At 40.1% G+C, this 26,621-nt stretch overlaps 2 protein-coding genes across 2 annotated transcripts in view; both read right to left on the reverse strand.

Annotated features, from left to right (window-relative positions):
• The window catches only part of uvrag (UV radiation resistance associated gene), a gene marked incomplete at its 3' end in the record, with an annotated part of 91,710 nt that extends 80,415 nt beyond the window's left edge, over positions 1–11,295 (reverse strand). Inside the window, exons 1-6 of the mRNA XM_083910771.1 lie at positions 11,143–11,295; positions 7,528–7,645; positions 6,070–6,104; positions 5,018–5,179; positions 4,199–4,273; positions 3,984–4,069 (exon numbers count right to left, since the gene is read on the reverse strand). Of these exons, the coding sequence (XP_083766897.1) occupies positions 3,984–4,069; positions 4,199–4,273; positions 5,018–5,179; positions 6,070–6,104; positions 7,528–7,645; positions 11,143–11,250 (584 nt within the window). The 5' untranslated portion in view covers positions 11,251–11,295. The remainder of the gene's footprint in view (positions 1–3,983; positions 4,070–4,198; positions 4,274–5,017; positions 5,180–6,069; positions 6,105–7,527; positions 7,646–11,142) is intronic.
• Positions 11,296–13,928: 2,633 nt separating this feature from the next.
• Positions 13,929–25,226, reverse strand: dgat2 (diacylglycerol O-acyltransferase 2; the record flags this gene model as incomplete). Its single annotated transcript, XM_083903149.1, has 8 exons — positions 13,929–14,083; positions 14,416–14,618; positions 16,262–16,436; positions 17,894–18,098; positions 21,880–21,950; positions 22,405–22,512; positions 22,720–22,848; positions 25,187–25,226. The coding sequence occupies 8 exons, from the start codon at positions 25,224–25,226 to the stop codon at positions 13,929–13,931; spliced, it is 1,086 nt and encodes a 361-aa protein (XP_083759275.1).
• Between the last annotated feature and the right edge of the window lie 1,395 nt (positions 25,227–26,621).

Genomic DNA, 26,621 nt, shown 5'->3' on the forward strand with positions numbered 1-26,621 from the left:
TTGGCAAAGCCTGAATGCTCACACTCCGTACAAGCAGAGGTTTATTTGCGGGGCCATGCGAAGTTGCTCTTAGCCATGTTTACATGACAGCTACAACAACGACGCCGGGAAAGCCGAGAAGATCTTGAGAAAATATATTTTTGTTTTCCAAAAGACCAAGAAAAGGTCAAACACATTCACTGTAGACAGTTATAGACGTTCAGCTCTTCCAGTGTGAGCTCCTTGTCCTTCGTCCTTCGTCCTAAATAACGGCACGGCTGCAACACAGCTTTCTTGTAAATACTACTTTTGTGTTTGTCAAAGTCAACTGTGTTTAATTTGAGAAGGCAAAAAACTCAAAGACAGGCATAAGGCCTGAAAGTGTAGTGTGTGTGTGTGGTGCAGGGGGGGAGGGGAGGGGGGGGGCATTGAACCCCACATCAGAACAGAAAGCCGAGATAACGCAAGACAGCAGTGTTAGGTAAGAACCAGAAAAACCAAAGAGGCTGTACTGCTGGAGACAGAGAATAAGAAATAGTTATGAAGGCAGCAGAGAATGAAAGACAGACAAGCTGGAAGAAAAGACATGCCTTCAGTCTCAACCTTGAGGGGGGAAAGTAACCTCAGATTGAAAAAATATGTGTTAAAAAGTAAAACACCGTTTTAGGAGAGCGACCAGGGCAAGGCCACATACTCGTAGGGTTGATGAAGACAGCACTGCCTAAATTGAAAAAACAACCTAAAACCACCATTTAAATTTCATACAACTGTAGGGGTTACTTCAATTCTGTAGTAATCCTCTACAGAGGTGTGAAATGAAGACAAGATCAGTCAGTTTGCACCTATAGAGTTGTTATTTGAGACCTAAGGGTCACTTGTGAGATTCCAGTCCAGGTTTAACTCCAGCAGGCGCGTAAAGCTCAGTGGCTGCGTTACCACCTCAATGGCCGCTCGGGCACGAGAGACCCCCCCACGGTGATTCAGCGCCACTGCTTCTGTTGACACATACTGTACATACATGTGTAGTCCAAGTAGGAGCAAAGACAAGCAAATCAGGAAACATCGGCAACATATGGCTCTGATCATACGGGGGGAAAATAAAGTTTTCCTTTAAGGCTCCGGGAGACCGAGACAGGTTTAATCTCCAGTGTCGCAGCGCTGAACTGTGAAAGTTGTGCCCCCGAGAATGATGATTAACACGTGTCGCATGAGCCACTGTTACAGCCGACACAATGGTTTTGTTGTAAAAGTATTTGCATAACTCTTTTTTAAGTCGGCAGGCTGTGAGTAACAGCTGAAGGGCCACTCAAGAACGCCCACTTATCCTCCACTTCAGCAGGATATTCAAAAACACATTAGAGCCAGAAAAGATGGCCTCTAACCATTTCAAACTCAGGAGTCCACTAAGCCTCATTTCTTTCTCGCTAATGTTCAACTAGTCTGACATGCAGACTCTTTCATGTGATGACAGGAAGTCGATTCTACCAGCAGTCTTATCAGGTCTTGCTTCACTTTACTGCTTTACGTCCCCCAGAGAAGCATGTGGAGGATTTTGAGGAGCATCTGAATCCGTGTTACAACAAGAAGGAAACCTGCTGAATCATCTTCATCCCTGTCTCCTTCGCTTACTTTCCACCCAGACGGGGTTTCCGAGCTCTGTTCTAAAGATGTGGCTCAATCTCTACCTCAGTCTCTCTGACTGAAAGAAAGAGTGTGCTGATTGATGATGTGTACGCTGTCTCTTCATCTTTTCTTCTGGGACGGGGGGGCGGGCGGGCGCTGCGTTTCGCTAACCCACATCGCCATGTTACTCGCGCGAGTGAGGGGTGCTGTCAGCTGGAGTCGGGTAAAAAAACGCAGACGGTGAATCTGCTGACAAATTACTGCCATTAATCAACATCGGGACATTTTTTAAGGGAAGCAGCGCTCATCCTTTTAAGCGAAGGAGCGCTGTGCTGAGAGAGGCAGCTTTGCACTGGGCCAAGAACCTTAGGGCGAGAATATTTAACACTTTGTGTTCCTAATGCGACACGACTTAACATTTATTCTGTGTTTAAATTATGACGAGAGAAGTACGTACACTACCGTTCAAAAGTTTGGGGTCACTTAGAAATGTCCTTATTTTTGAATATAAAAGCACTTTTTTTCAATGAATATAACATTAAATGAATCAGAAATACACTCTATACATGTGGTAAACGACTATTCTAGCTGCAAACGTCTGTTTTTTTTATGGAATATGTACATAGGTGTATAGAGGCCCACTTCCAGTGTTCTAATGGTACATTGTGTTTGCTAATGGCGTTAGAAGGCCATTGGATGATTAGAAAACCCTTCAAAAACCCTTGTGCAATGACGTTAGCTCAGCTGAAAACAGTTTTCCTCAGGGCAAAATTATTATTTTGAATAAAAATCATTATTTCTAATCTTGTCAATGTCTTGACTATATTTTCTATACATTTTGCAACTCTATTGATGAATAAAAGTGTGAGTTTTGAAGGAAAACACAAAAAAATTGTATAGGTGACCCCAAACCTTTGAACGGTAGTGTATATACTATAATATTTTCTGGTGCCTTTGCAATAAACGGAATATATTTGGTTAAGAATGTCATCATTTTTAGGTACGGGAAAGAAAAATATCAATTTTTTGGACTATTTTCAACGTTAATTCATTCAGAAACCAATCAACAGATCAATACATAAAACAAGTGCAGCCCTAGGTGAGGCAGTAACCGTAGAGCAGTCCAGAAAGTTAATGCACTTTTGAAAAAAAAAACACAGCTCCACAGCTCAGTAACAGAGTGGTATATATGGTTATGTGCCGTAAAGGGTGGGAGGATAATCCCTGTCGGAGTGTACAATATCTGATGAATCGTTCTACAGCACATTATCATAAACCATGAGCATATGAGTTCACTAAGCCAAGAAAAAAAAAACCCTCTGACAGGGTGAGGAGCTGCAGGCACCGCGTGAGGGAAGAGGGGGGGGATCAGCGTAAGTGAGTCCCACTGGGTGTGGATGGAAGAAGAGGACGTGGAAGTAGGCTGAAGTAGTCGGGAGAATAAGAGCAAGGGTCATAAAACTTGTGATTCTTACTTGGCTTTTTTTTCTCCATCCACAAGCTGCTGGGGAAGCAATAGTAGTCTCCTCTCATATAAACATGACCACTTCTAATGAGGGAGTACTGTAAGCTTTGGCATAACCCCCCGTTTACTTGACACTGTACAGGCCCGCTTTACATTTATATCCCGCTATTAAATGCTTATGAAAGGAAAACTTCCTCTTAATTAAAGGATCTTTATCTTATTTTGGAAGCGTCTAACTGGACCCTTCCAAATGTACATTTATTTAGACGAAACTGTGTATAATTACGTTGTTACGTGAGCAGGCCTTGGTTAACAGAGGGTTTCCCTCGGGGGAAGCCCTGGTGATTCTCAAAGCGGCACTTCCACTCGACCACATTTATATATAGACGTGAAGAACAACGGTATGTTTGTCAACAGATGCCAGTGTCTCAAGTTCTTAATTATTGTACCAGGGGTAAGTAACCCTTTCGAACGACAATGGAGTCAGCAAATATTTGTCTCCTCCTTGTGGTGCAAATTTGAATTGCAAATAAACTTAACATAATCAAGGTCATTAACTGTGAATGAAAATCACAGTAATTAGCATGTTGATAACATGACTATGTTAAAATGCTTTACACAGATATTGTATTTTTGTCCCATTGTGTCCGAGACTTGTTGGCTTTGGAGTTACTGGAAGCCAACAGAGTTTAAAGATTTGTGTTTTCCTGTGGCCCCATCTGCTGGACAACAGATGCTAAAACTACAGTCAAGATGCATCAGTAATTACACAAACAGGTGAATAGAAGATTTAAGAAGGATTAAATGTGGTTTGAAATGAGCTGTGTTGCCTCTAAGTATTCTTTGTAAGTCGTTGAAATCCACTGTGCATAGGAGGAGGCCTGCTGAAATGGGTGCAGTGAGGCATGAGTCTTACCTGAGCAAAGAGAAAACGCTGTAGGAGTTCCTGACTGAACTCTGGTCGACCTGAAGCAGACTGTTTTTCTTACGCTCCGACAGATCCTGCAACGGCAACAGCAACAATGTCAGAGTTTCAGCGCAGAAGCCAAACGGCATCCACATAAAGGCCCCTGTATTTTGTTGTTGTGATGCTCAGGGCCTCGAGAAAACGGAAAAAAAAAATAGCTGTACCTTGTGATCAAAGTCAGCTGCATAGTAGCCATCGTTCAATCCAAATATGATCTCATTTGGATTCCTGGATCGAATCTGTGGACAGAGCAAAGCAGCAGAGGCTTACTGTGAGGACAGAGTCAACGAGAAGAAAGGGCAGCGAGCATCTGGATGTGAATAACAGACTGCAATATCTATTATTGGCCCTAAAAACACTCTCACAGTCAAAGAATGAAAAGAACGCCGACTTCGCTCGCTGTAGCTTTTAATGTGCTTTGGCTTACAGCAGAGTTTCAATGTGCACAACTGTTGTCAGACCACATGATTCATTTAGATTAATTACCGAGCAGCTAAATCCTCTCATTGAAAATGAATAAGTGAGCAGCGCTGCCACAAAATGGCTTATTAGTCACCATCAAATGTGTTCTTTTGAAATGCAGTGGAACAGTTTATCGTTGTAATGCACTCGGGCTGAAAAAATGACTCAATCAGTTATTAAAATTGATTTTGATCATCAAAGTGTTTTTTTTTAAAGAATTAAAACATGTTTTCTGTATTTGCAGCTTCTTAAATGTGAAACGGTTCTGATTTATTTGCTCAGTATAAGAAAGAAATCATTAAAACCACAAGTTTTGTGACATTTGAGAACATCTGAGAACATCCAGGTTAAACATGTTATGGATCAACTGATTACTCAATTAATCGATAAAATATCAAGACGGTGTTTTAGTTTCACTGAAACAACAAATGTATCAATGACCTTGATGTTTTGAAATCAACCTCTAAATCCATCATAGCACACACACAGATGACCCTATTGCATATAGTGCTGTTGCTGACCTGCTGTCCTGTGTATCTGAGGCCGTCCAGATTGACCTTCCACTCTATGAGGAGCTGATACTGCTCCTCCTGTCCTCCCCAGATCCTCACCACGAAACATGACACGGATGTGTCCAGAAGGTCCGGCAGCATGCCAAAGTCTAGGCTGCGCCAAGTGGGATTCTGAAAATGACATATGGGGATTAATATTAAAACAAGAGTACGTTAACACACTGACCCAAACAGCTGCTCGGCACATGAAGCACTTTACTTCATTACATGGTGATCACATGTTCTGAAAATCAGCCATCTATTTTCTTGATGAAAATATTGCCTTTGACAAATTCAGTGCCTGCTATCAGCTCTAAATGAACCTCTTATTCTGATTCCTTCTACAGCAGCAGCACCGACGACTGCGTACCACAGCAGCCATCGATATCATTCAATTACGTGCCATTTCTTGCTCTTCAGGTCACTGTCAAGGTCAGTTTGTAGAGGAATGTCAAAAGCAGAAGAATAAACCACAGGGGATTGCAGGGGGGGGTTGCAGAAGTAGTAAAAGTCGAGGGCGGAAACAGAGATCATTGCAGCTAAAATGAAAACAGGAAGGAGTGTTTCTCTGTAAAAACCATGGCAGGAAGGAGACAGAAAACGAAAGAATGGATGTCAGCAAGGATGTGAAATGGAGCAAGAGGACGTTTGGTTGAGGGATGACAGAGGCCCCCTCCCCGACTCCTGCAGTGCATTATACAGTCTGTTTGCACTCAACAGTGTACCTGGAAAGCAGCTGAGGTCAGCTCAAGTACAGACAGCGAGTCTGGCAGCAATGCTATCAATGGCTGCTACAGCTTAATGTGTAACCCCACCGAACATGCAAATAAAAGCAGGAACAGCAAAAAAAAAACATGACGTAACATGCAGTTAAGTCAAATACACATTAAACAAAAGAAAGAACGAGTCCAAAGGTAGCTGGATGTGGAGCTGGCAAGCAGGTAGAAATACCAGCCTTTTGTCAGTAAAATACAAGAAGCTTTTCTTCCTTGATTATGTCAGGTTTAAGAAATGATACTCACCAGTGAGTCTCGTATGACTTCACTCTTGTAAAATCCTGAAAAGACATGAAAGAATGCTGATTAACAGGAAGGAAAAGTCCAGTTATGCTCAAACAACAGGGCTAAAATATCCCTGGGTTTACTCTGGACAGCAGGTACAAATATAAGCATGAGCATATTGTTGACTGCAGGTCAGGATTATACTGTAAGTGGGCCTTCTCTAATGCTAATTATCAGCTACTGCACTCTGGTAAGAGCAGGGTTCCCTACACCTTTTGTAGGAGGCATCGTAACAAACAATTCAAGCACTTTCAATGGCCCATGTCTATTTAGGTGGATTTCAAATTCCAATTCACAAAGGATTTCAAGGATCCGTGGGAACCCCATAAGAGATTCAGAGTCTTTTAGAATCTTCTTTGTTGCGTTTTTAAACTAGAGGGTGAGCCAAAATCACTGGAGTGGATATGAGATAAAGATAAAAAAGCACAACCAGACATAAATGCTTCACGAAACACAGGCGACATGCTTTAGATAGAGAGACGTCCGTCATCGCACTCATGTGACAAAGACGTGAGTGAATGGCTGCAAAAATGTCACGCAGCTGGAGCATTACATTGTTGAAATGTTTGGTTGTGGCTATGTGGTAAATGCATCAGCACTAAATATCTTACTAACAGCTAAATTGAGGCTGTATCGGACTGACATCAGCATATTTAGAAAGTCAAGGTAGTGCTATCAGTATCGGACACAAAAACATGGTATGAAGCCATCCCTATTTTAAACATTGGTGAACCGATATTGAAGATCTGGCAACTGACAATCACTATTTCTGTAACTTTTATCTTATAATATATAATTACCAATATATACAAGTAACAATAAACAACATTAAAAACAGTAACTAGTTTTAATGTTGTGGCTCGTCTGTGAATATCTGCAAACTGTTGAATGTGACTCGAATAAAGTTATTTTCTTGGTTCAGTGATCATCCGTATCTTTATGGCTTGAATTTAGCCATTCTACTAGAACATTAATCCAAAATTTTGTCTGTGTATATCAAAAGTTTTAGGTTTATGAATACTTTTTTTTTTTTTTTTAACATTTGTATTGCATAACACACCTGAGATATCACACAATGCAATTGCTTTCAATCTTTTAACTCAGATTTGTGAAATCTCTGTCGAACAAGAATTTTTAAACCACTGGTTTCTTCTTTTTATTACTGCCTTTTATTATCGGACATGCATTTAGGATAATTGCCATATTTCAAGCATTGAAATATCATGATAACCTTTATTTTGGCCGTATCACCCAAGCTGTTCCATACAGTGAGGATGTAATAACCATGCAGGAAAGTTTTCTGATTCACAGATGAGACCTGGTCACTCAGTGACTCTATGTTCATGGACATGGCAATGTTACATACGGTCAGCTGCTGCTTCTGCTGCTGCCACATGATGGAGTGATCCACACACTAACCTCGTGATATGCTGTCTCCTATACAGAGGTGGAGGGTGAAGTATGTGTCCAGCAGTGGGGAACCATTCTTGTTGACAATGTTTCTGGCGGCGATGCTCCGGAGATGACGCAATCGTCTCTGTTCAGAAAAGATAAAGAGATGGGGAGATAGAGAGAGAGAGAGAGAGAAGATATGGACAAATATGTTAGTGTCTTAAATATAATTAACAGAGATCATGTTTGTGTTAGTTGTGATCATGACAGCAGAGAGCAAGTGTTTTCACTCCGAAGAAACACAAGATGCATAGTAACTACGCATCTGACGTTCTAATGGAGAAAAACTGTCCACGTAAGTGTCCTCTTGAGTCATGAGATGCAGGCTAAAGTACACTCTTGGGTGGGAAAAACATGAGGAAGTGCCCTACTGGCTGCCATTCATATGGGGTCTCTAAAGCAAAATATAAATTCTAGTGGAGAAAAATGATGACTTTATAACAGTGCCCAATTAGACTTTAAAAAAATCAACAGTTCAGTTGGGATATATCAATAATTAATCATCAATACCATACCAATGCTTTCTTGCATTGCTACAAAATGCTAATTGAACTTGCTAAATTAAACAATAATGTGTGGAGGTCCATATTGAGGTCCACATGGAAATCAGTCCCCAGGGCCGGGCAATCTTTGGCCCCATGTCGAACTTTGGACAGGCCTGCCATAAATAAACGTACTAGTAGTGCCTTCCAAATGTCTGTGCATGCCACTGGAAGGCATGTTCAAACATGGTAGTCACATGATTTGTGTATCAACATGTTCAGCTTGAGAATGATTAAACCCATGCTCTTCTTCTATTGAGCTTCATGGCAGTTTGAATCCATAATGTTGCATTACTGCCATCTTCTGTAATTAGTAAACTCCTACACTACCTACTACCTAGTTCATCACATTCTTCTCTCCACTTAAAAGCACTGACCTCTCACATCACAAAAGTAACATCAGTGTATCAACAGCTTGTGAAAGCAGAATCCTCCGTGCAGATCATGGAATAGACATTTATCGTCATTGTACAGGTACAATGAAAGTATAAGCGGTGTCTAGTGTCTACCCGGGGAAGCAGTTTGTGTGTCTGGAGTCACACAGAACCATCATCTGGCAAGTTCCCCACCACAGGCAAAAATACATTACTACAGCACGCCTCTGCTGATCAGGAGGCAAGACTAAATCCAAGTCATGGGATTTCCTTTAAGATTAAGTCCCACTGAAACAAAAACATTGATTGTTCCAAAAGGGATATTTGACCCCCACCCCCCGTTTGAAATGTCAGTGTACATGTTCACTATGAATAACTCCACACACACCAGAGCCCTTCAGATACACCGACAAAGATCTGTTGATATAACGGAATGGTATGTAACAAGTGCCTAGCTGGTAACAAATAACATTTCTCTAGAAACTATTATGAGCTAAATAAATCTACCTTTCGGCAGAATCTAAAACAAGTGATCTGAGTGAGAGGTAACAACTACGAGTGGGTGATATATCAATACGATAATCAATATGCCAGGGCAAATACTAATATTTTTTAATTAACGTACCACACCCGTTACTTCACAGCCAACTGAAAAGACAGACAAAAACCAAGGAACGTACCTCTCGAACAATATGCATTTAAAAAAAGAAAATGATGCCACAAGTATTTGGACATTCCACACATGAATTTAAAAATAAAAATCTCTCTGCTCAGGTTTCTTAACGGGTGTGTTAATGGGAGTGTATGAGAAAGAAAGGCTGATATCAGTGTGCTTGAGGTGGCACTGTCAACAAAACAAAAAACAAAAAGCACTCAAAAAAGAGAAATATGGCAACAAAATAAACAAGCAATCAATTGTGTAGTTGCTGTGAAAGATGTGAGAGATGAAAGAGAAGAAAACTGACCAAAAAAAGTAGTTATATTAGGTGCACTTTGATGTGCGTTCTGTCTACCTTGTCTGGCTTTAATCTGCCCTCTATGTCTGTCATAGTCGGCGTTCCCTAACTACTGGGATTGCAGTAATGCAACATCAGAGATGCAAGCTGTCGTAGAACCCCAGAGAAGAGAGGAAGAAAAAGACGATATAAAATACAGTATTCAACTTAATTCAGTATTTAATAGTCATACTTTCAGTGTGTTTAGTTTCAGTTCAGTGTTAATAAGCTTTTTCTAAAAAGGTAAGCTTTCAATAATTTGGGGACAATCAGAGACGCTCTGAAGTATCCTTCTTATCAGGAGATCTCAACGAATTCTACTGGGAGTGTTTAAATGTCCACAATGACTATACCGTATGTGAGAAAATACATTTTTGTTAACTGGTCCTTTCATCAAGATAGCAAAAGCGGGTGGAATGCAGGAAGATTATTTTTCTCTCATTTAGTAGTACCACATGTGACCATACTAATAAAGCATGTCAAACTATTGCATATGGTAGGCTCTTGTTTCTATTTTTTAAATTAAAATAACACGTTAACTTTGCTTATTGAGCTGAGCTCTTCACAATTTGAATAGGCACAACCCAAGATTAAGTTTATCATCTAAATGTTGCATTTGATGCAGCCACATGTTTTCTCTTTAAACGCATGAGACTGATGGAAAGCTGGACTTTTCTCCAGGTTCTCTGGTTTCCTCCCACAGTCCAAAAACATGCAGATTTAGGGATTAGGTAGATTGGACACTCTAAATCAACCATAGGTGTGAGTGTGAGAATGGATGGTTGTGCGTCTCTATGTGGCTTTGTGATGGACAGGCGACCTATCCAGGTTTGCATGTCAGGTGGGATTGGAACCAGCAACCACCGTGACCCTCATGTGGAGCGGTAGAAGATGGATGGATGGATGGAGAACAAAATGATTACATTTTAAAGCAAGTATACCCTTGTACTTACATAATTTTGCAATAATATCATGAATCACAATCAGGATAATAGAGATAAGAAATATTCATCTTGTCCTATGTCTACGTGAGAGTTTGTATCTTGTATAGCAGTGGAATGTTCCATTTGTTTTCATAACTGCAGTGAAAACAGTGAAGTAGACCACAGCTACAAACACGGAAGTTAACTTTTAAAACGCGTAAATGAATGAATGAATGCAGAGCAAATCGGTTCTATACGTTTCCACAGCTCGCCACAGTTTAACGGAGCACAATTGTGCACATTGTGTACACTTTTTGTCACACCACTACTGAATACACCACCAGCACTGCAGTGACACTACAGCTCCCAGTGAACTGAGCTGTCAAGAGACTGACACAGCGCCAAGTTACCATTAGCAGCAGCACATTAGCTTCGTACTTTGCTAAAGGTGAACAACAAACGGACTTTAAACAACACAACATGTGAGAAAACACGGGCTCACACATGCACAGTAGCAGCCTGACTGGTTTCACTATGTCTGTGTTGTCACTTCAGCTAGCTACATGCATTTCCAGCTAGCTACAGTAGGTTAGCAGCTGTGGGCTAACTAGCTAGCCTGACAGGCCTGCCGTGCTCCTCCGGGTAGCACTTTAAAAACCTAACGTTGTAAACTAGTGCTTTACACACTGAGACGGCTTCTCCACCTTAAACCGGCTTCGCTTGAATGCAGCCGGGACTGTGCGTGTACCTGCTGGGAGGTGAGGTCTACATGTAAGGCTCGAGAGGATGAAGCTCCAGAGTTGGTGGTGACAGAGGCGGCGGGGATGGAGAGAACCCGACCGGTGATGGAGTTCATCCTCCTGTCGGCATCTAACGGGTCCCCTTCATTCAACAAAACATCCCATCCTCAACATCCAGGACGCCAGTCGGAAAGTTTGCGGAACTCGGAACAACCGGCAGAGACGCACAGACGCGGCTGTTTATGCGGGGAAAGTCGCTACAACAGCTGTCAGCTAACCAACGGGACGTAAACAAAGTACAGCCTATTTGTTACGCTTGGCTCGGAAATCCGTCTCCGGGCGGGAGGGGCGACAAGTGCGGCTATTGATTGGCTTAAACTAACATCCATCATAATGAGGCGGGTCCCGCTCCCGCAATGCCGCGTTCGTATTGGTGTTCAGGTCTGTTGATCTTCCCAGGAGGGGGCGGGCGTCCGAGTTGAAATCTGTCAAAGCTGCAAAAAAATGAGGAAGTTTCACTGCACAGCGTGACATGCAACGATTAAGAGACACTTTAGTGAGAATAAAGAGGTGTGTGTCGATTTGTATTGGATTATATATGTGTTACAAAGTAAAAAGGAGAATATTTTTGTGTATGCAACATACACAACATTATTATTTATCTCAAAAACTTGGCTGTTTCTTATAAAATCTAATAAACTTCCATTATTATATTGTAATATTTAGAATTGTTAAGACTCAAAATCTATCACACAAGGGGCAAGGTATATGTTTACCTTTTTGACTGGGGGTGTATTTGTTCCTGTTATTTAGCGCCCTCTATGGGCTGTGGAGCAGATTGCCTCATGTCTGGTGTACTGTAATTTAATTGAAGCTTATAAGATGTTTGTCAGACCTTGAAACTTGATACATGAGAAATAAATTCATAATATAACTTCGACAAAACACAGAGTGACTTTGACTGACAGGTTTTTTTTTAACTGCCTCAGTAAACTGTGAGCTCAGAGACGCAAACACGAGGACATTAATTCGTTTAAAATAAATGTTAAAATAATGTGAAAATAGTGACAGTATATAAAAAAAAGTGCCCTTTAATGTGGAAAAACCCAAGTACAGCTACCGCAAGTACATCACTGTTGACTGTGTGTGAATGATTATGTCTCATTGACTGCAGAATATGAAGCAGCCATTAGGTGGCAGCATCAGCCTTAAACAGAAATTCTGGTTCCACATGAGTCAGGACTCAGGACAGGGGCCCATCAGCCAAATAACACTGGTTATTATGTAATATAATAAGGCCCCTCAATAATATTATTATTATTATTTATGGCCCAGTGACAGACAGGTACAGCAGCCAATCATTACATCTGGTCCAAATGAGGAAATTGGTTGTGTTTATACTGACAGAATTGTGAGGGCAAATACAATTGCTTTATTTTTCTATGACTATTGGGTTGTGAATTGGATTTCAAGTTACGCTAAAAGTGTTTCACAAACAAGTATACACAATTTGAGGCCTGAATTTGAGTCAAAAGTCGAATAATTGTTTTCAAACAGGTGCAATATGAGAATCCATAAACAAGACATGTCCTTCTGAAAACATACAAAAGTTTAATTTAAATAATGGCAGACAGATGATGGCTGGCCTTTCATCAGACAGACCTTACTCACTGTGTTTATTGCTGGCAAATTTACTGCACAGAGGTTACACCCTGCTCTTCATCAACTCACAACACATTCTATATCACATACTCTTAACATACGTACAAGTGACACCTGCAAATAAAGCTTATTCCCAGGTATAAGGCATTATCCAATGTAATCTAGAACCTTTCAGTCACCATCCATGGAATGTTAACAAAGCACTCAACACTTTCACCCACAAAACTATTTCACCTTCTTCATCAGCAACAGCTCAGAGCTACAAGACTGCACACGTGGACACCAGCGGGACAAGAAGGGAAAATCAAGCAGAGTATAATAAATCCTGGAAAAAAGCTTCAAATCAAAGACTTTTCTTTTCTTTTCTTGACGCGAAAACCTCACAAGGTAATCAGCAATACAAAAAAGTGCATCACAAAAATTCCTCAAGGGACAAGCACTCAAATAGGCTTCTCACTCTCTACAATTAATACTTTATGGCACTGTGCAATCACGGGCACTTGTGTGTTCACAATGTTAATCCACTGTGTAGAATACACATGCATGTGTGGGGTTAACATATATTAGGTCTTTGGCTCAATTAAAGTTTTGGGCTTATTGTGCCCAAAAATAAAGTGGCAACCTTTATTTGCATTGTTTGTGCATTTTGCATATTGCAGGATGGTGATATTATACAAATGCATGATGTGAATAAAGATCTTTGCACTTCTTTAAGTCTTGCATGCAACTTCTAGCTCCATCTGGTGGACGTCCCTTCCCTCTGCGCCGATAAGACGGTCCACACACATCAGTGATGCCTTCCCAGAGAATAATGTCAACAGAAAACAACAAAGGTGCACTTTGGGTAACTTTGTCCAAGTGACATCAGCAGGGAGAGACGACTTTGGTTCAAACCTGTCATTTCCACAGAGGAGACTTTGCATATGTCTGTATGTTTGGGAAAGACGGAGAGAGAGAGAGAGAGAGAGAACACAAAAAGCAAAGTTTTCTTTGCTCTTGTGTAGAGTCTACAGTCCACTGATGATCCAACCTGTCCAACAAGATCATATGGGGAGGATGGGAAGGGCGCATAGGGGTCCAATGATGCTGCCACAGTTCAGAGCCTCAACACGGCTTCCAACTCTCTATCCTTTCACTGGATGTACAGGACATCACTCTCTTTCATACCAAAGCGGGTCTTGTACTTGTCAAAAAGGCACTGGAGAGACTTGATGTACATTGCATGGTAAATTTCCACGATGTCATCAGTTGGATCCTCAATTTTCGGCACTGTGATCGGCTCACCAACTAAAACGACATACGGGGAGAGAACTATTGTTAGAATTGTTAACGATTAACCAATGATTATTTGCTTCTCACAGCCTTGAGGCTGCAAGAGGCAAATGTTGGCTTTAGCTGTTTTGATAAAACTGTAGTACGTAACATCTGGTGATTTCTGTTGTTTATTATTCTGCATCTGTACGACAACAAGATCTAAACACTGCTATACTAACAAACACAGAGACAGGTGGAGCTTATAAGCTTAAGCAGCATCGTGTTAATATTTAAAAGTTACAAATTGAAGTTTTAAGATGAAAGCTGGCCAGACACTCAAAACAAACACTGGCACACAAACCTACCGATGGTGGTGATGGGGTTATTAAAAGGCACGATGCCCCAGGAATTTCCGAAGAAGAGGCCACATCCATGGAAAACGCACGGGGCAAAGCCTATGAGCTTCTGTAATCTCTTTTGGAGAGCTCTCCAGCGGGTTCCCTCCTTAAAGATCACCTGCTTGTAGGCGTCATTCTCTCCAAAGGAATACACAGGAACCAGGTCAGACCTGAGAGAACACAGGTACTGTCAACAAAATGTCACCTACACTTCTTAATATGAAGTTATCAATGCCCCATACTTTAATGTACAGAATATTTAAAATTGAACCCTTTAAGGTATGCACCAAGAATTTTTTTTTTTAATTCAGACCCCACAGTATTTCAGATACAGGCCTCTACCAAACGGTTGAAGCGTCTGTTCATAATAAACCTGGTTTGCATAATTCATAAAGTACAACATTCACAAATCACATTAAGTGTTAGTGAGTTCAGCTTGATGCATTTTTCAATGAGATATAGTGACTTAAAGTGTGGTCGACCAAATGGTTGAGTAGTACCTTTAAGGGTTAAATAGACAATTGGTGATGAAATTGGTAGATGGCTATAAAAAGATACATGTTGCATTTATACTGTGTCAATATAAGTGCACTATGAACCAATCAATGTCCAGTCTTTTTACTATATATGTATATAAATATACAGTATATATACGCATCTTTATGAAGATGTTATGCTTTTCCTTCCTCACATCATCCTCAAACTCTCATTAAAAACATTTGCAAGACTCACTTTCCTCACCAGCTAACTTCTTAGCAGTTAGCTTCTAAACAATTAGCAACTAGCTTCTTAGCAAATAGCAGCAAGTTTCAACTTTGTTACCTTATTTCTCAAGTCTGAATTATATTTAAATTGTATTTTTTTCTTCTTTTTTTAATTTTGCTCAAATTCTGTAAATTAGTAAAAATATGTTTATACTTGTTTTGTTTTCAGTGTTGCTATGCAAAGGTAAAACACTGTAACATTGGGCTAAGAAGAGCACAGGTTCTCTGTTTTCTTGGGTATGAGTGTGTCAGAGATACTTCACTTTATATTTACAAGGTTTTTGTACGCGTAAGGATTCTGATCTTTTATGAAATATGACTCCAATTTAGATTTGAAAACGAGTGCTTAATTGCATCCGATCAAACCAAATCATATTGCATTGTTCCATAATAAAAAAGTTGATTCCTGAATCAAATTCACACCCCATTCATACATTCTTAATCCGACTTGTTATGCCACTGTTCAGTTGGCGTTGTTATGAATGCAATGTCGTAATCGTGAATCGACTGAGGTTGCTGGTCACGCCGACAGGCTTTACTCATACTGTGTGGGTTTATGCTCGGCATTATCGTTGGTCAGGTGCTCAGTTCTTGTGTAAGCGGCAAACATTGTGGCCGTCAATCGCAAAATGGAAACTGAAGTTACTGTTAAGTTAAACTGGAAACCCTTATTCCAACTATTTATAACGTGCTAAAACAAATCTGCTCAAAGCTCAAAAACGTACTGGCTGTTATGGATGGACTTGTGCATAACCACATTTCTTTTCTAACCAGCTCTAATCTTCTGTGGACAAGGTGCACCCAGTGATAATCCTGAGCAATAACTGAGAGGGAATTGGCCTTGTTTGGGTTGGCGATACAAACCCAGCCACTTCCCCATTAAACTGGTCAGTACCAGTTCACAGACTCTGACCCTTACAAAGCAGTACTGCATGCCAAGACGAGCTCCACCCTGCACATTCATAACAAAATGTCTTAATGTTCTCTGTGAAGTAACGTTCACCTTTTAAAAAGAGTAATCGTGGTTTTTAATCATTCCGACGACTCACCCTTTCGATAGAGCCAGCTTCACAAAGCCTTTCCGATTCTTCAGAGTGACGACGTTCATGCCGGGCGCGCAGTGCAGAGACTCGGCCGATCCACCGACGACGATGACCACGGCGTTTCCTGTCCCGTTATGTGACAGCAGGTAGTCAATGGAGTTCCTGTTCACTGGACAGACACCTATGGATGGAAGATATTCGCAGTTAGGATCGCAACAGATCAGGTTCACTGAATTAAAAACTCTCAGTCTCTGCACCAAAGTCCATAGGGAAAATCAGCAATTCAGCAACCAGTAGGTCCTGTACCCCTCACAATCTGAAAACACAGATTTTCTCTTTGGTCTTTTAGATGTTTCCAGCTGGACTACACTGTCTAATGGCAAGATAATGCAGCAAACATATTAAAATATAGTAAATGAACTCAGTTTTCCTTGTGTGCATGTTTCCAAAGGGCAATTTTAGATAAATAAATACAACTCAGAGAAAGTTGTTTTTTTGATTATGCAACCACATAGCAACCTAATCGCACAACAGATAAGCACAAGTGCATTGTTGTCTCTCTTTATTAGACCTTGTCAAAATATTGACTACATACCCTATATATACTACATATCATAATTATTTGTATCAGAGCCATTTCTCTAAATGTGTCAGTTTAGCACTCCGAAAATGTAATTATGGTTGCTGAATGTTAAACATTTTAACCCTTTAAGGTACTACTCAACCATTTGGTCGACCACACTTTAAGTCACTATATCTCATTGAAAATGCATCAAGCTAAACACTTAATAAGAATGTGGCCAAAAACAGTTACTACATTCAAATTCAAAATACAGAGGTCTTTTAGGTTTCGTTTTCTGACATAACTGGCAACCCGTGTTTGCTCGGCAGCTGAGACTCTACTGACTGCAATGATTGGTAGAGGGCGGTAGGTGGCGCCACGTGCCAAAACATGATTTCAAAACATAAACATGATTTGCAGTCTGCAAAATATTTTTTTGAATGCAAATATTTTGGCTGTACTGTTGTTGTTGGTGAGTTCAGTTTGTTATATGAACATTATTCCTGAGTCTCTGTGACATATTAGGAGGATTTTATGGCCAGTTGCTTTAGATTTATTACATAATGCACCTTTAATGTGACTTGTGAATGTTGTACTTTATGAATTATGCAAACAAGGTTTATTATGAACAGACGTCTCAACCGTTTGGTAGAGGCCAGTATCTTAAATACTGTAGGGTCTAATTAAAAAAATAATAACATATATATATACATATATATATATGTATATATATATATATATATATTGATTATAATTATGTTATCATAAGTAAATACAATAAAATAATAAAAAATGCAAAGAAATACTTTTTCCTTTGCTTTTTTCTTGGTGCATACCTTAAAGGGTTAAAACAACACAGCCAATAACCTCGAGTAACCTCACAGAGGATGTACAATATCTATAGGAACACAGCCACATAGAACACTGCAGCTCACAGCTCTTAATCAGTGAAATCAGCACATCCAGATAAACAGAGGCTCTATCAACTGTACAATAGGACAAAGGTCAGACACACTGTACATACACTTCCAGAGAGAGATCCAACAAGTTCTTGCTGCTTCTCAGAAACACCTCACCTCCAGACATCAGGTAGTCTCGGAGCACGGGCAGACGGAAGTTCCCCGCCAGAGTCGCCAGAGACGGCTTGATGCCCGGGAACTTCTTAGAGAAGCCGGTGGCCTCGGTCCCGAAATTGCAGAAAGCGCCGAAGCACATGACGCCGTGAGGGTGGTAGCCAAATATGTAGTTCCGGCTGGGCAGCAGGTTGTGGGTTTTAATTAGCTGAAGGAACAACAGGACAAAGAAGACAAAGTGAACTTTGTGAGAGAGACAAAAGCTTTAGGTCCTTTCAGGGAGGAATGTGGCTACAAGGCATCAGGGAAGACGAGTGCTCGAATTAAACAGCAAGGGTTTTTTATTTACTGTTTCTTGACCCTTAAAACGACAGTGATAACTTTTGTTTTTGACAGACAGTCCAGAACAGGCCTAGTTCTAGTTTAATTTTTTTGCATCTAAAAATAAAATATATAGGATGTAACTATCCAAAAATAAATCACTTGAATTTTTGAAGGCCGGGTCCAAAGGGAGCTGCACCCATTTGGAAAATATTTCAATTACAGTGCTTCAAAAAAGAGAAAAACAGCATTTTATGTGGATAATTTTTGATTGAAAAGAATAATTGATTATCAATATAATTAACCCTTTAAGGTACTACTCAACCATTTGGTCACCACACTTTAAGTCACTATATCTCATTGAAAAATGCATCAAGATGAACACTTAATGTGACTTATGAATGTTATACTTTATGAATTATGCAAACCAGGTTTATGTTAACGGACGTCTCAACTGTTTGGTAGAGGCCTGTATCTGAAACAATGTAGGGTCTAATAAAAAACAAAAATATATATATATATGCATATTGATTGTCATTATATTATCATAAGTAAATAAAATAAAATAATAAAAAATGCAAACAAATAATTTTTCCTTTGCTTTTTTCTTGGTGCATACCTTAAAGTGTAGCTCTATGTTAACTGTGTAATATAAAATTAAACGTTATAAATGGGATATTATCAGGTACATTAGCACAGGTCATAATCTACACGGTATGCAGTAAGACGTGCACCCAGTCACACCGGTATCAATAAAAGTATAACTTTGACTCATCAGTATTAGCTACATTGGTTGCTGTAAAAAAAAAAAAAAGGCTTTAAATTACATAACAGACTGTTTCTCATGTTGAAGCAGACGTGCAGACACATTCGTGCAGCAGTCACACACACACACACACACAGATTTCCTGCACACAGCTGATTTGAAAAGCCGCTTAAGACTTTGACCGCTTTGCTTGCAACTCGTTAAAAAAAAAAAAGTCATAGGTTTGTGATACGTCGATAATTGCTGCACTGCATGCCATTAATGCCTCTGTAGATACAGTGGTTATTTTAACAGTTGTCAGCTTCTGTGTAGAGTTCAGTGAGTGGAGATGATCTCTAAGAAGAAAAAAAGGCATTTCCCAATATTTAAAATACTCAGTGTTTTCATTTTGTGTGAAAAAGTGAAAAATGCCACCAGCTCGCACAAGTTTGCCAAGGACTCGGTGCTTAACTGGCTTATCAGGGCTATGGCATGTTCACAGTCATTTTTAAGAAAGGCCAAGTGATGCAAATTGCATCTGTCCCAATAATCAGCAGCCACAGGGCTCATTGAACCAGCTGCATTCTGAAAACAACTTTTGTGACACAGATTATTTCCCTTTTACAGATAACCGTTTTCTCAGTTCTAAGAGGACCGGTGAAGGTTATGAAGATGACAAGGGAACTGCTCAAGCAAATCAACAGCACCATTTTACTGGCAAAGACCTTCAGGGAGGTAGCGATGGAGCACGGTTCAACTGTGCAACCACACACATACAGTACAAATGGGGCCTTCATGGAAGCATCACAAGTTAACATCGTAAAAAAAAAAAAAAAACTGTCTCCTGAAATGAAACAGCACAACTTTCTGAAGAAAACACCAACGACACGTCTGCAACCGTGATGCACAGATGTGGCTCTGCAATCTGGGATGCCTTAACTTCTGCTCCAGGCCCTCTTCCTGTCTTGTTTTCACTTAACTTTTCCTCACTGATCAAACTAACAGCTGGTTGACACTGCTACAACATACATCATAATCTACACACATCAGGTTAGCAGTTAACGAATAAAAAAAGAAAATCAAGTGGAAAAAAAACACACAAAAAAACCTTGTGACTATCAAGTCACAAAAGAACGATCTCATCAGCCCACAAAGACAAACAGCTGCACGGTAAACAGAGTGAAGATCAATGTGAGGAGCAAAGTTCAGGTGCAGACAGGAGCTCTTTGCATGCGAGTGCAGTGCTTACTGTAAACTCATCACTCTCTTCTCCTATCACACAATTTAAACGCAGTCAGTGATTGACGATGACGTCGCGCAGGTAGTGGTTTTTCATCCACAGTCTGAAGAAGAATCTTGTTTTTAAATCCATTGAAAGGGACTGCTATCACAGGTTTGTGCTGCTGTTGCTGCTGCTACCGTATACACGCAAAAGCTCCCCGAGTCCAGTCTGATAGTATTGCATGACACAATGCATATTCAGATGGAGGACACAGCATACAGATAGATAGATTTGTTTTATTAATCCTGGAATAGACAAACGTTCACCCCAAAGTTGTCATGAGTTGTGTTAAATTTGATTCTTGATTACAAATGCTTTATAGAGATAGAAAAAGGACATTCGTTTGTTTTTTATTTTGGTCACTGATAAGCCTTTAATCTCCACTCGAACATTTTATGAGTTTTCCCATAAAGAATTATTACTTGGTTTATGGCATAAAGGAACATCGTTATTTTGCACCCAAAATAATGAAGAGAATATCGTTATCCTGTACCTGTTTTTTGTTCTGATACAACTTTAGCTTTGAATTGAAATATTTCATCTGTGAAATGCCATTAACAATTTAGGGAACCCTACGGTATTTCAGATACAGGCCTCTACCAAACGGTTGAGACGTCTGTTCATAATAATCCTGGTTTGCATAATTCATAAAGTACAACATTCACAAGTCACACATATTTATATACATTTATATATATATATATATATATATATATATATATATATATATATATATATATATATATATATATATATATATATATATATATGTACATATATATGTACATATATATATATATATTTTTATTTATATTAGACCCTACAGTATTTCAGATACAGGCCTCTACCAAACTGTTGAGACGTCTGTCAGTGTTAGTGAGTTCAGCTTGATGCATTTTTCAATGAGATATAGTGACTTAAAGTGTGGTCAACCAAATGGTTGAGTAGTACCTTAAAGGGTTAAAAATGAAATAAATCTCTCTCTCTCATCTCTTTATCACCAGGTCTTGCGTGGTGTATTCAAAGGTGTTATTTTGGTACCAGAGAACAGAAGCACTGATTCGATTAAAACCTCTTTTGAGGGAGCGAGTCACGCAGAACATCTCAGGACACGTGCCCTCATTGGCTAACCTTGACTTTTTGGCTCAGTTTCATCACAGCAGAGCTGCCTGCCTGTGCATGCTGTGTGTGAGTGTACTATCTTTGTGTGGACATTTTGTCAGGGCCCCACAACTTTAAAGTGCTTTTTAAGGGTTAAGATTTTGTTTTAGGGGCTAGGGAATGCATTATATCAATGGTGTGTCCTCACTAAAGATATAAAAACCAGTTTGTGTGCGTGCTTTGACCCCAGGTTTTTCCTCTTGTCCTCTCACATCTCTAAGAAGAACCCGAGGACAAAACAAGCTGAGCACTGCTCCTTAGCCTATCAGGAGGGACAAAGTCTGAAAGTCCCAACCAGACCAGAGACAAACCCTCGTCATAATCAGCACGGGACAAGGAGCGGAGTGGAGCAGACGGCTGATACCTGATCAGCTGCTGATAAGGTTATCTACCGGTGTACAGCTGGATATCGATGAGCGAGCGGAGGGATTGTGCTCTAGGGGTCAAGCGGGTTTTTGTGACTCGTGCACGGTAACCTACCCTTATTGGGAAGTAGTCTCGGAAATATGTCCACACTGTCCAGCTCCTCACCCAGGAGGACCTCCTTCCACCTGAGGGCAGATTGAAAAATCACAACATTTTATGTCTTTGAGCATTAAAACGAGAGCAGGATTTTCCGCTTATGTCATCATAAATCTGGGCGGTTTTCAATCCAACAGCATGACATTGCGATCATTTAATCTTCAGCACGCTCAGAACTGTTCAAAACCACCGTGAGTTCTACAATTACATGTGTAAGTGGCCTACTTCCTTTACACTGAGCCCTGAAAATCTGAAACACTCCACACATAATGTAGTCCTTTCAAAATATCTTACACAATTCTTAAACTGGTGCGTTAAACCGCGATGTACTTTCATTCATATTCACTGTACAAGTCCATGCATTCATCGTCGTTCCGTCACGCTCAGCTTTTCGTACATCGTGTCCATACATATATATGTTTTTATTTTCCCCTTAGAAAGGGATTGGAAGTTTGGGTAAACACAGATCTTTAAATGCATTGCCTTGTTTTGGCGTGTTCCAGTCAAAGATGAGCCAGGCTGTGTAAATGGCCGCGATGAGCCAGCAGTCAGTGCAGAACATGTAGATCAGCAGGAACGTGCAGGCAACACCTGAGTGGAGAAAGAAGCAAAAAAATGTGTTCAAGGCCACAAGATTCATTCTTAACTAAGTCTTTAAACAAGTGAGAGCACCCTCGCTGATTTGACCTACTTCAAAAGACTAATAAGGCGAGAAAACTAAATCCATTAGGTCTCTTTGCCTTCTTACAGCTTATGTGAAATGCATAGGGGCGCACATACGCACGCACACTCACTCACCCATGGCTAAGAAGCAGATGACCCACTGCAGCACAGAGAGGACCTGCAGCTGCTTCTCCATCTTGGATCTGCAGGGCCAGAGGGCAAGTGGCAGGTCCTGCACGGCAGAGAGGATACTGGAGCCGGTGCCTGCAGAGAAGACGAGACAAGACGTTAGAAGTTAGCGAAAGGGTTCGTTTGATCAAAGCTCGTCAGTGGATTACTGAGCACACACAGATACAGAGGCTTATGGAGATGATAAACACCAGAGTGGTATTGATTTAGGGATACAATGCTGTTACAGAACCCCCTGAATCTATCTTTTACACCACTTATCATGACAATATTTGGATATTAAAACAGTTATTGTTGAAGTTAGGTGTTGCAGATGAATATCCCTCACATATGAAGCCTTCATTTAGCATCAAAAGTTTAAATATATTTATCTTGTCCATCGTTGACACTGTTTAAGGCTCATTCTGGGTTCACCAAAAACAACTATTCTTACAATCACTGTACATTTAGCAAAAAATATAATTATTTCATGTTCAATTTCTGCCAGAAAAAAAATGATTTGATCAACATTTTACACCTTTAAAAGTATTAATTGTCCAGACTAAAGTGGTCAGCATTAATTTACCTTCTCTCTTATGTCTGTATGTGTTAAGGTAAAGAGGGGGGAAAGGAATAGAAGGAGGTTTGGGCTCCACACATCCTCACATCTTCAAAAATATAACAGAAGCCAGTACTTTTACTATAAAACTAATGACAAAATGTTAAATGTTATACTTTTGAAAGGCATAGTACAGTACAGATAAGCAGAAATATTCAAGTAGAATCTGGAGAAAACGTATTATCCGGCCTTCTCTTAAAATGATCAGCTCACATTCCAAAGCACACGCCTAAACGCAAAAGACCCCAAAACCCTTTAAATATCCTAACCCTGGGACTGACAGAGGACGCCCAACTGTTAACATCTACCTGTCTACCATCTAACTCATCTCTGACTCCAGAAACAGACTCATCTTGAGTCAAAACTTGAGTCAAAATTGACTCTTCAAGTTGAGTTTACTCATGCGTTTAAGGATGCAGGTGAACTGCGAGGACGAGCACCCAAACAGAAACAGAAGCGTCTGAGCTCCAGCTACTCACCGGCTATTTTCTGTCACCGGCCCATGAAAGAGAAGAAAACAGTGTAGACTGAAGCTACTAAAGCTCACACCACCATCAAGTAAGAAGAAGAAGATCCTCTCTCTCTCTCCAGAAAAACACTGTCCTCTAATTCCATCTGTGCTCACTGAAAATAACCCAAGCGTCTCATGTCGTGGTGCAGTAATCCCTGTGAACCATGAGGCTATGACTCTTGAAGACTGGCAACGTAGATTTCAAATGTTATTTCAACATGTGGCTCATAGCATCAAACCTTAAATAAAGAAATTGCATGCGAGTTGTAATTTCTCTAGGACAGCAGCTCTTTCTTGTGTATGGTTATTGTATTGTTTTCACCCTTTCAGCTGCTAATTCTTAAGTAAATAAGCACATGATTAGCTGCTACAATGCACACCCATCTTCTACTGCTCCATGCAGAAAGGCCCTTGTTCTGAAGGGGTGCTAAAGTTGTGCCAGTGACAGTCAGGGATAAAGTTTTGCATGGCATTCACAGTGAGGACATTCATAGACATAATGCACACCCTAGCCCCTTACCCTAACCCTTAACCTTAACTTAATTCTAATCCTAAAACCAGGTCTTAACCCTGAAAATGTCGTCACTTTCCCAAGATGTCATCACTTCCTGAGGTATCCTCACAAAGACACTAAAATGTACTAAAATGTAGGGTTGAACGATTTAAAATCCTTTAAAATTTGAAAAATGTTCAAGTTTAGCTTCAATTCAATAATAATCATGACAACATGAACCACAGGACAGAACAATCAGAGGTAAAATAATCTACTGTAATTGCTCTCTCTGTTATTTCAAAACTGCAGTTTGGGTTTAAAACCGATTTTTAAGCGAGGCCAAATTTTGAACCCAATATTTCAAAAGTTTCAAACAGGTCACAGAGCAGCCACTGAAATCAGCCTCCGAGCCAGAGTTTTGGACTCCACACAGCAGAGAAACGGGACTTTATCACACCTTCATGTTGTGGTTTATCAACTAAATCACAATCAAACAATACGCTTTTTCCATTCATTTACCAGAAAAGTCAGATTCTACTTCACATTTAAGTTAAAAAAGAGTGTCACACTCACAGATCAAACATCAAACAACCAATGTGTACAATGTGTGACCATATACAGCAACAGAAGTTACTATAAAAAAAATACAATATTAGAGGAAATCTTCCATTAATAAATCTGTATCATATCTAATGCTTTTTTTTTTTTTAATATTTCATGTTTTAACTACAGCTAATGAGTGATGCAACATGACATAACATCTACATAACCTAATAGTTTGTTTATTTGCTCGTCTGAGCTCATGTCTTACCCTTAAGGACTCCAGAATACGCAGCCAGAATAGTCTTCATAGCTTCTTAGGTGATGATGATGATGATGAAGATAATGATGATGATGGTAGAAAAAGAAAGCTGTGATGTTCTCCTGGATGAGGAGGAGGAGGTGGAGGATGAAGACCCAAGTCCTCCCTACAGCTCCACAGTGCTGCCTGTCGTCGTCTGCAGCAGCCTGAGCTGCAGGGGGAGCATTTAATGGGAGAGGGGAGGAGTCTGGAGCCTGGAGCCTGGATCTGGAGCTGGAACTGGAGCTGGAGTATGAGCGGTGAGTCCGCTGCTCAGGCTCGGTCTGTTTATGGGGGGGGGAAGTCCCGAAGGTCAAAGGTCATAAAAACAAACAAACAAACACCAATCATCCATGTATTGTTTTTTGTCCTGGACCCTATCAGAGTTAAGAGGAGGAGACTCTGTCACTCCTACCTGTCAGTGCAGTCACATGACCTCCTCCTCTTCCTCCTCCTCCTCTTCTTCTCCACCTGCTCAGCTGCTCCTCCAGCATTCATTAGCTTCTTCATGATGGGATGTGTCCTTTCATTTGCACACAGGCTTTCTTTCTTTCTATCATTGATAATAACAATAAAATAAGTGTTTTAAAAGTAATAAAACAGCATGAATTCTCAGATTAAAGTCAGAATTCTGACTTTAATCTCAGAAATGTTTCCTCTATCTTTCTTTCAACTTTTTTTTGTTTATACGTGGCCCTAACACTTTTCTGTCCTTCTAATTTTATTAAATTTAATATTAAAAAAATAGCACATTTCATCCCAAAATATTCAAAAATATCCAACAACTACCACAGTGCCATGTCCAAGAATCATGAAACCCAGTCAACACTCACTTGACATGCTGCTTATTTTGTTTATTCATTTAATTATCTTACCCTTATTTAACCATGGAAGTCCACTGAGAACCGATTCTCACACAAACAACAACAACAAACAATATGACACTTAAAATTCTTAAAGGTGCATTATGTAACAATGTGGCCAAAAACGGTTACTACACTCAAAATCAAAACACTGCAGCAAGTCGTCTCTGCCTCCCACTCCAGCCCTCCCTTCCAGAGTCGATGTCGCCAGCAACGAGCGAGGAACGAGGGGTTTTTTATCATAAATGAGTGGCTCTAAGACACACAATTCTGTTCTCTCAAAAAAAATATCAAGATGTATTATAATTTATGGTAACATTAGCTGTTGACTAGGGATTGATATATCAGATGGAATAACTTGATATTTGACAGAACTGTCCTTCATTTTTGCCTCACCTTTTACAATGTTATATAGCAGGGCTGCCAACTTCTGACAAAACCTTAGAGTGAGACATCGTGGCAAAATACCACCACACACCCAATATATTTATTTAGGTAAATCATTTTGACACTGTCTGGAATAAACAACAACAACCTTCCCG

This window comes from Microchirus variegatus, assembly GCF_963457635.1.
Source record: "Microchirus variegatus genome assembly, chromosome: 2".
Lineage (NCBI taxonomy): Eukaryota > Metazoa > Chordata > Actinopteri > Pleuronectiformes > Soleidae > Microchirus > Microchirus variegatus.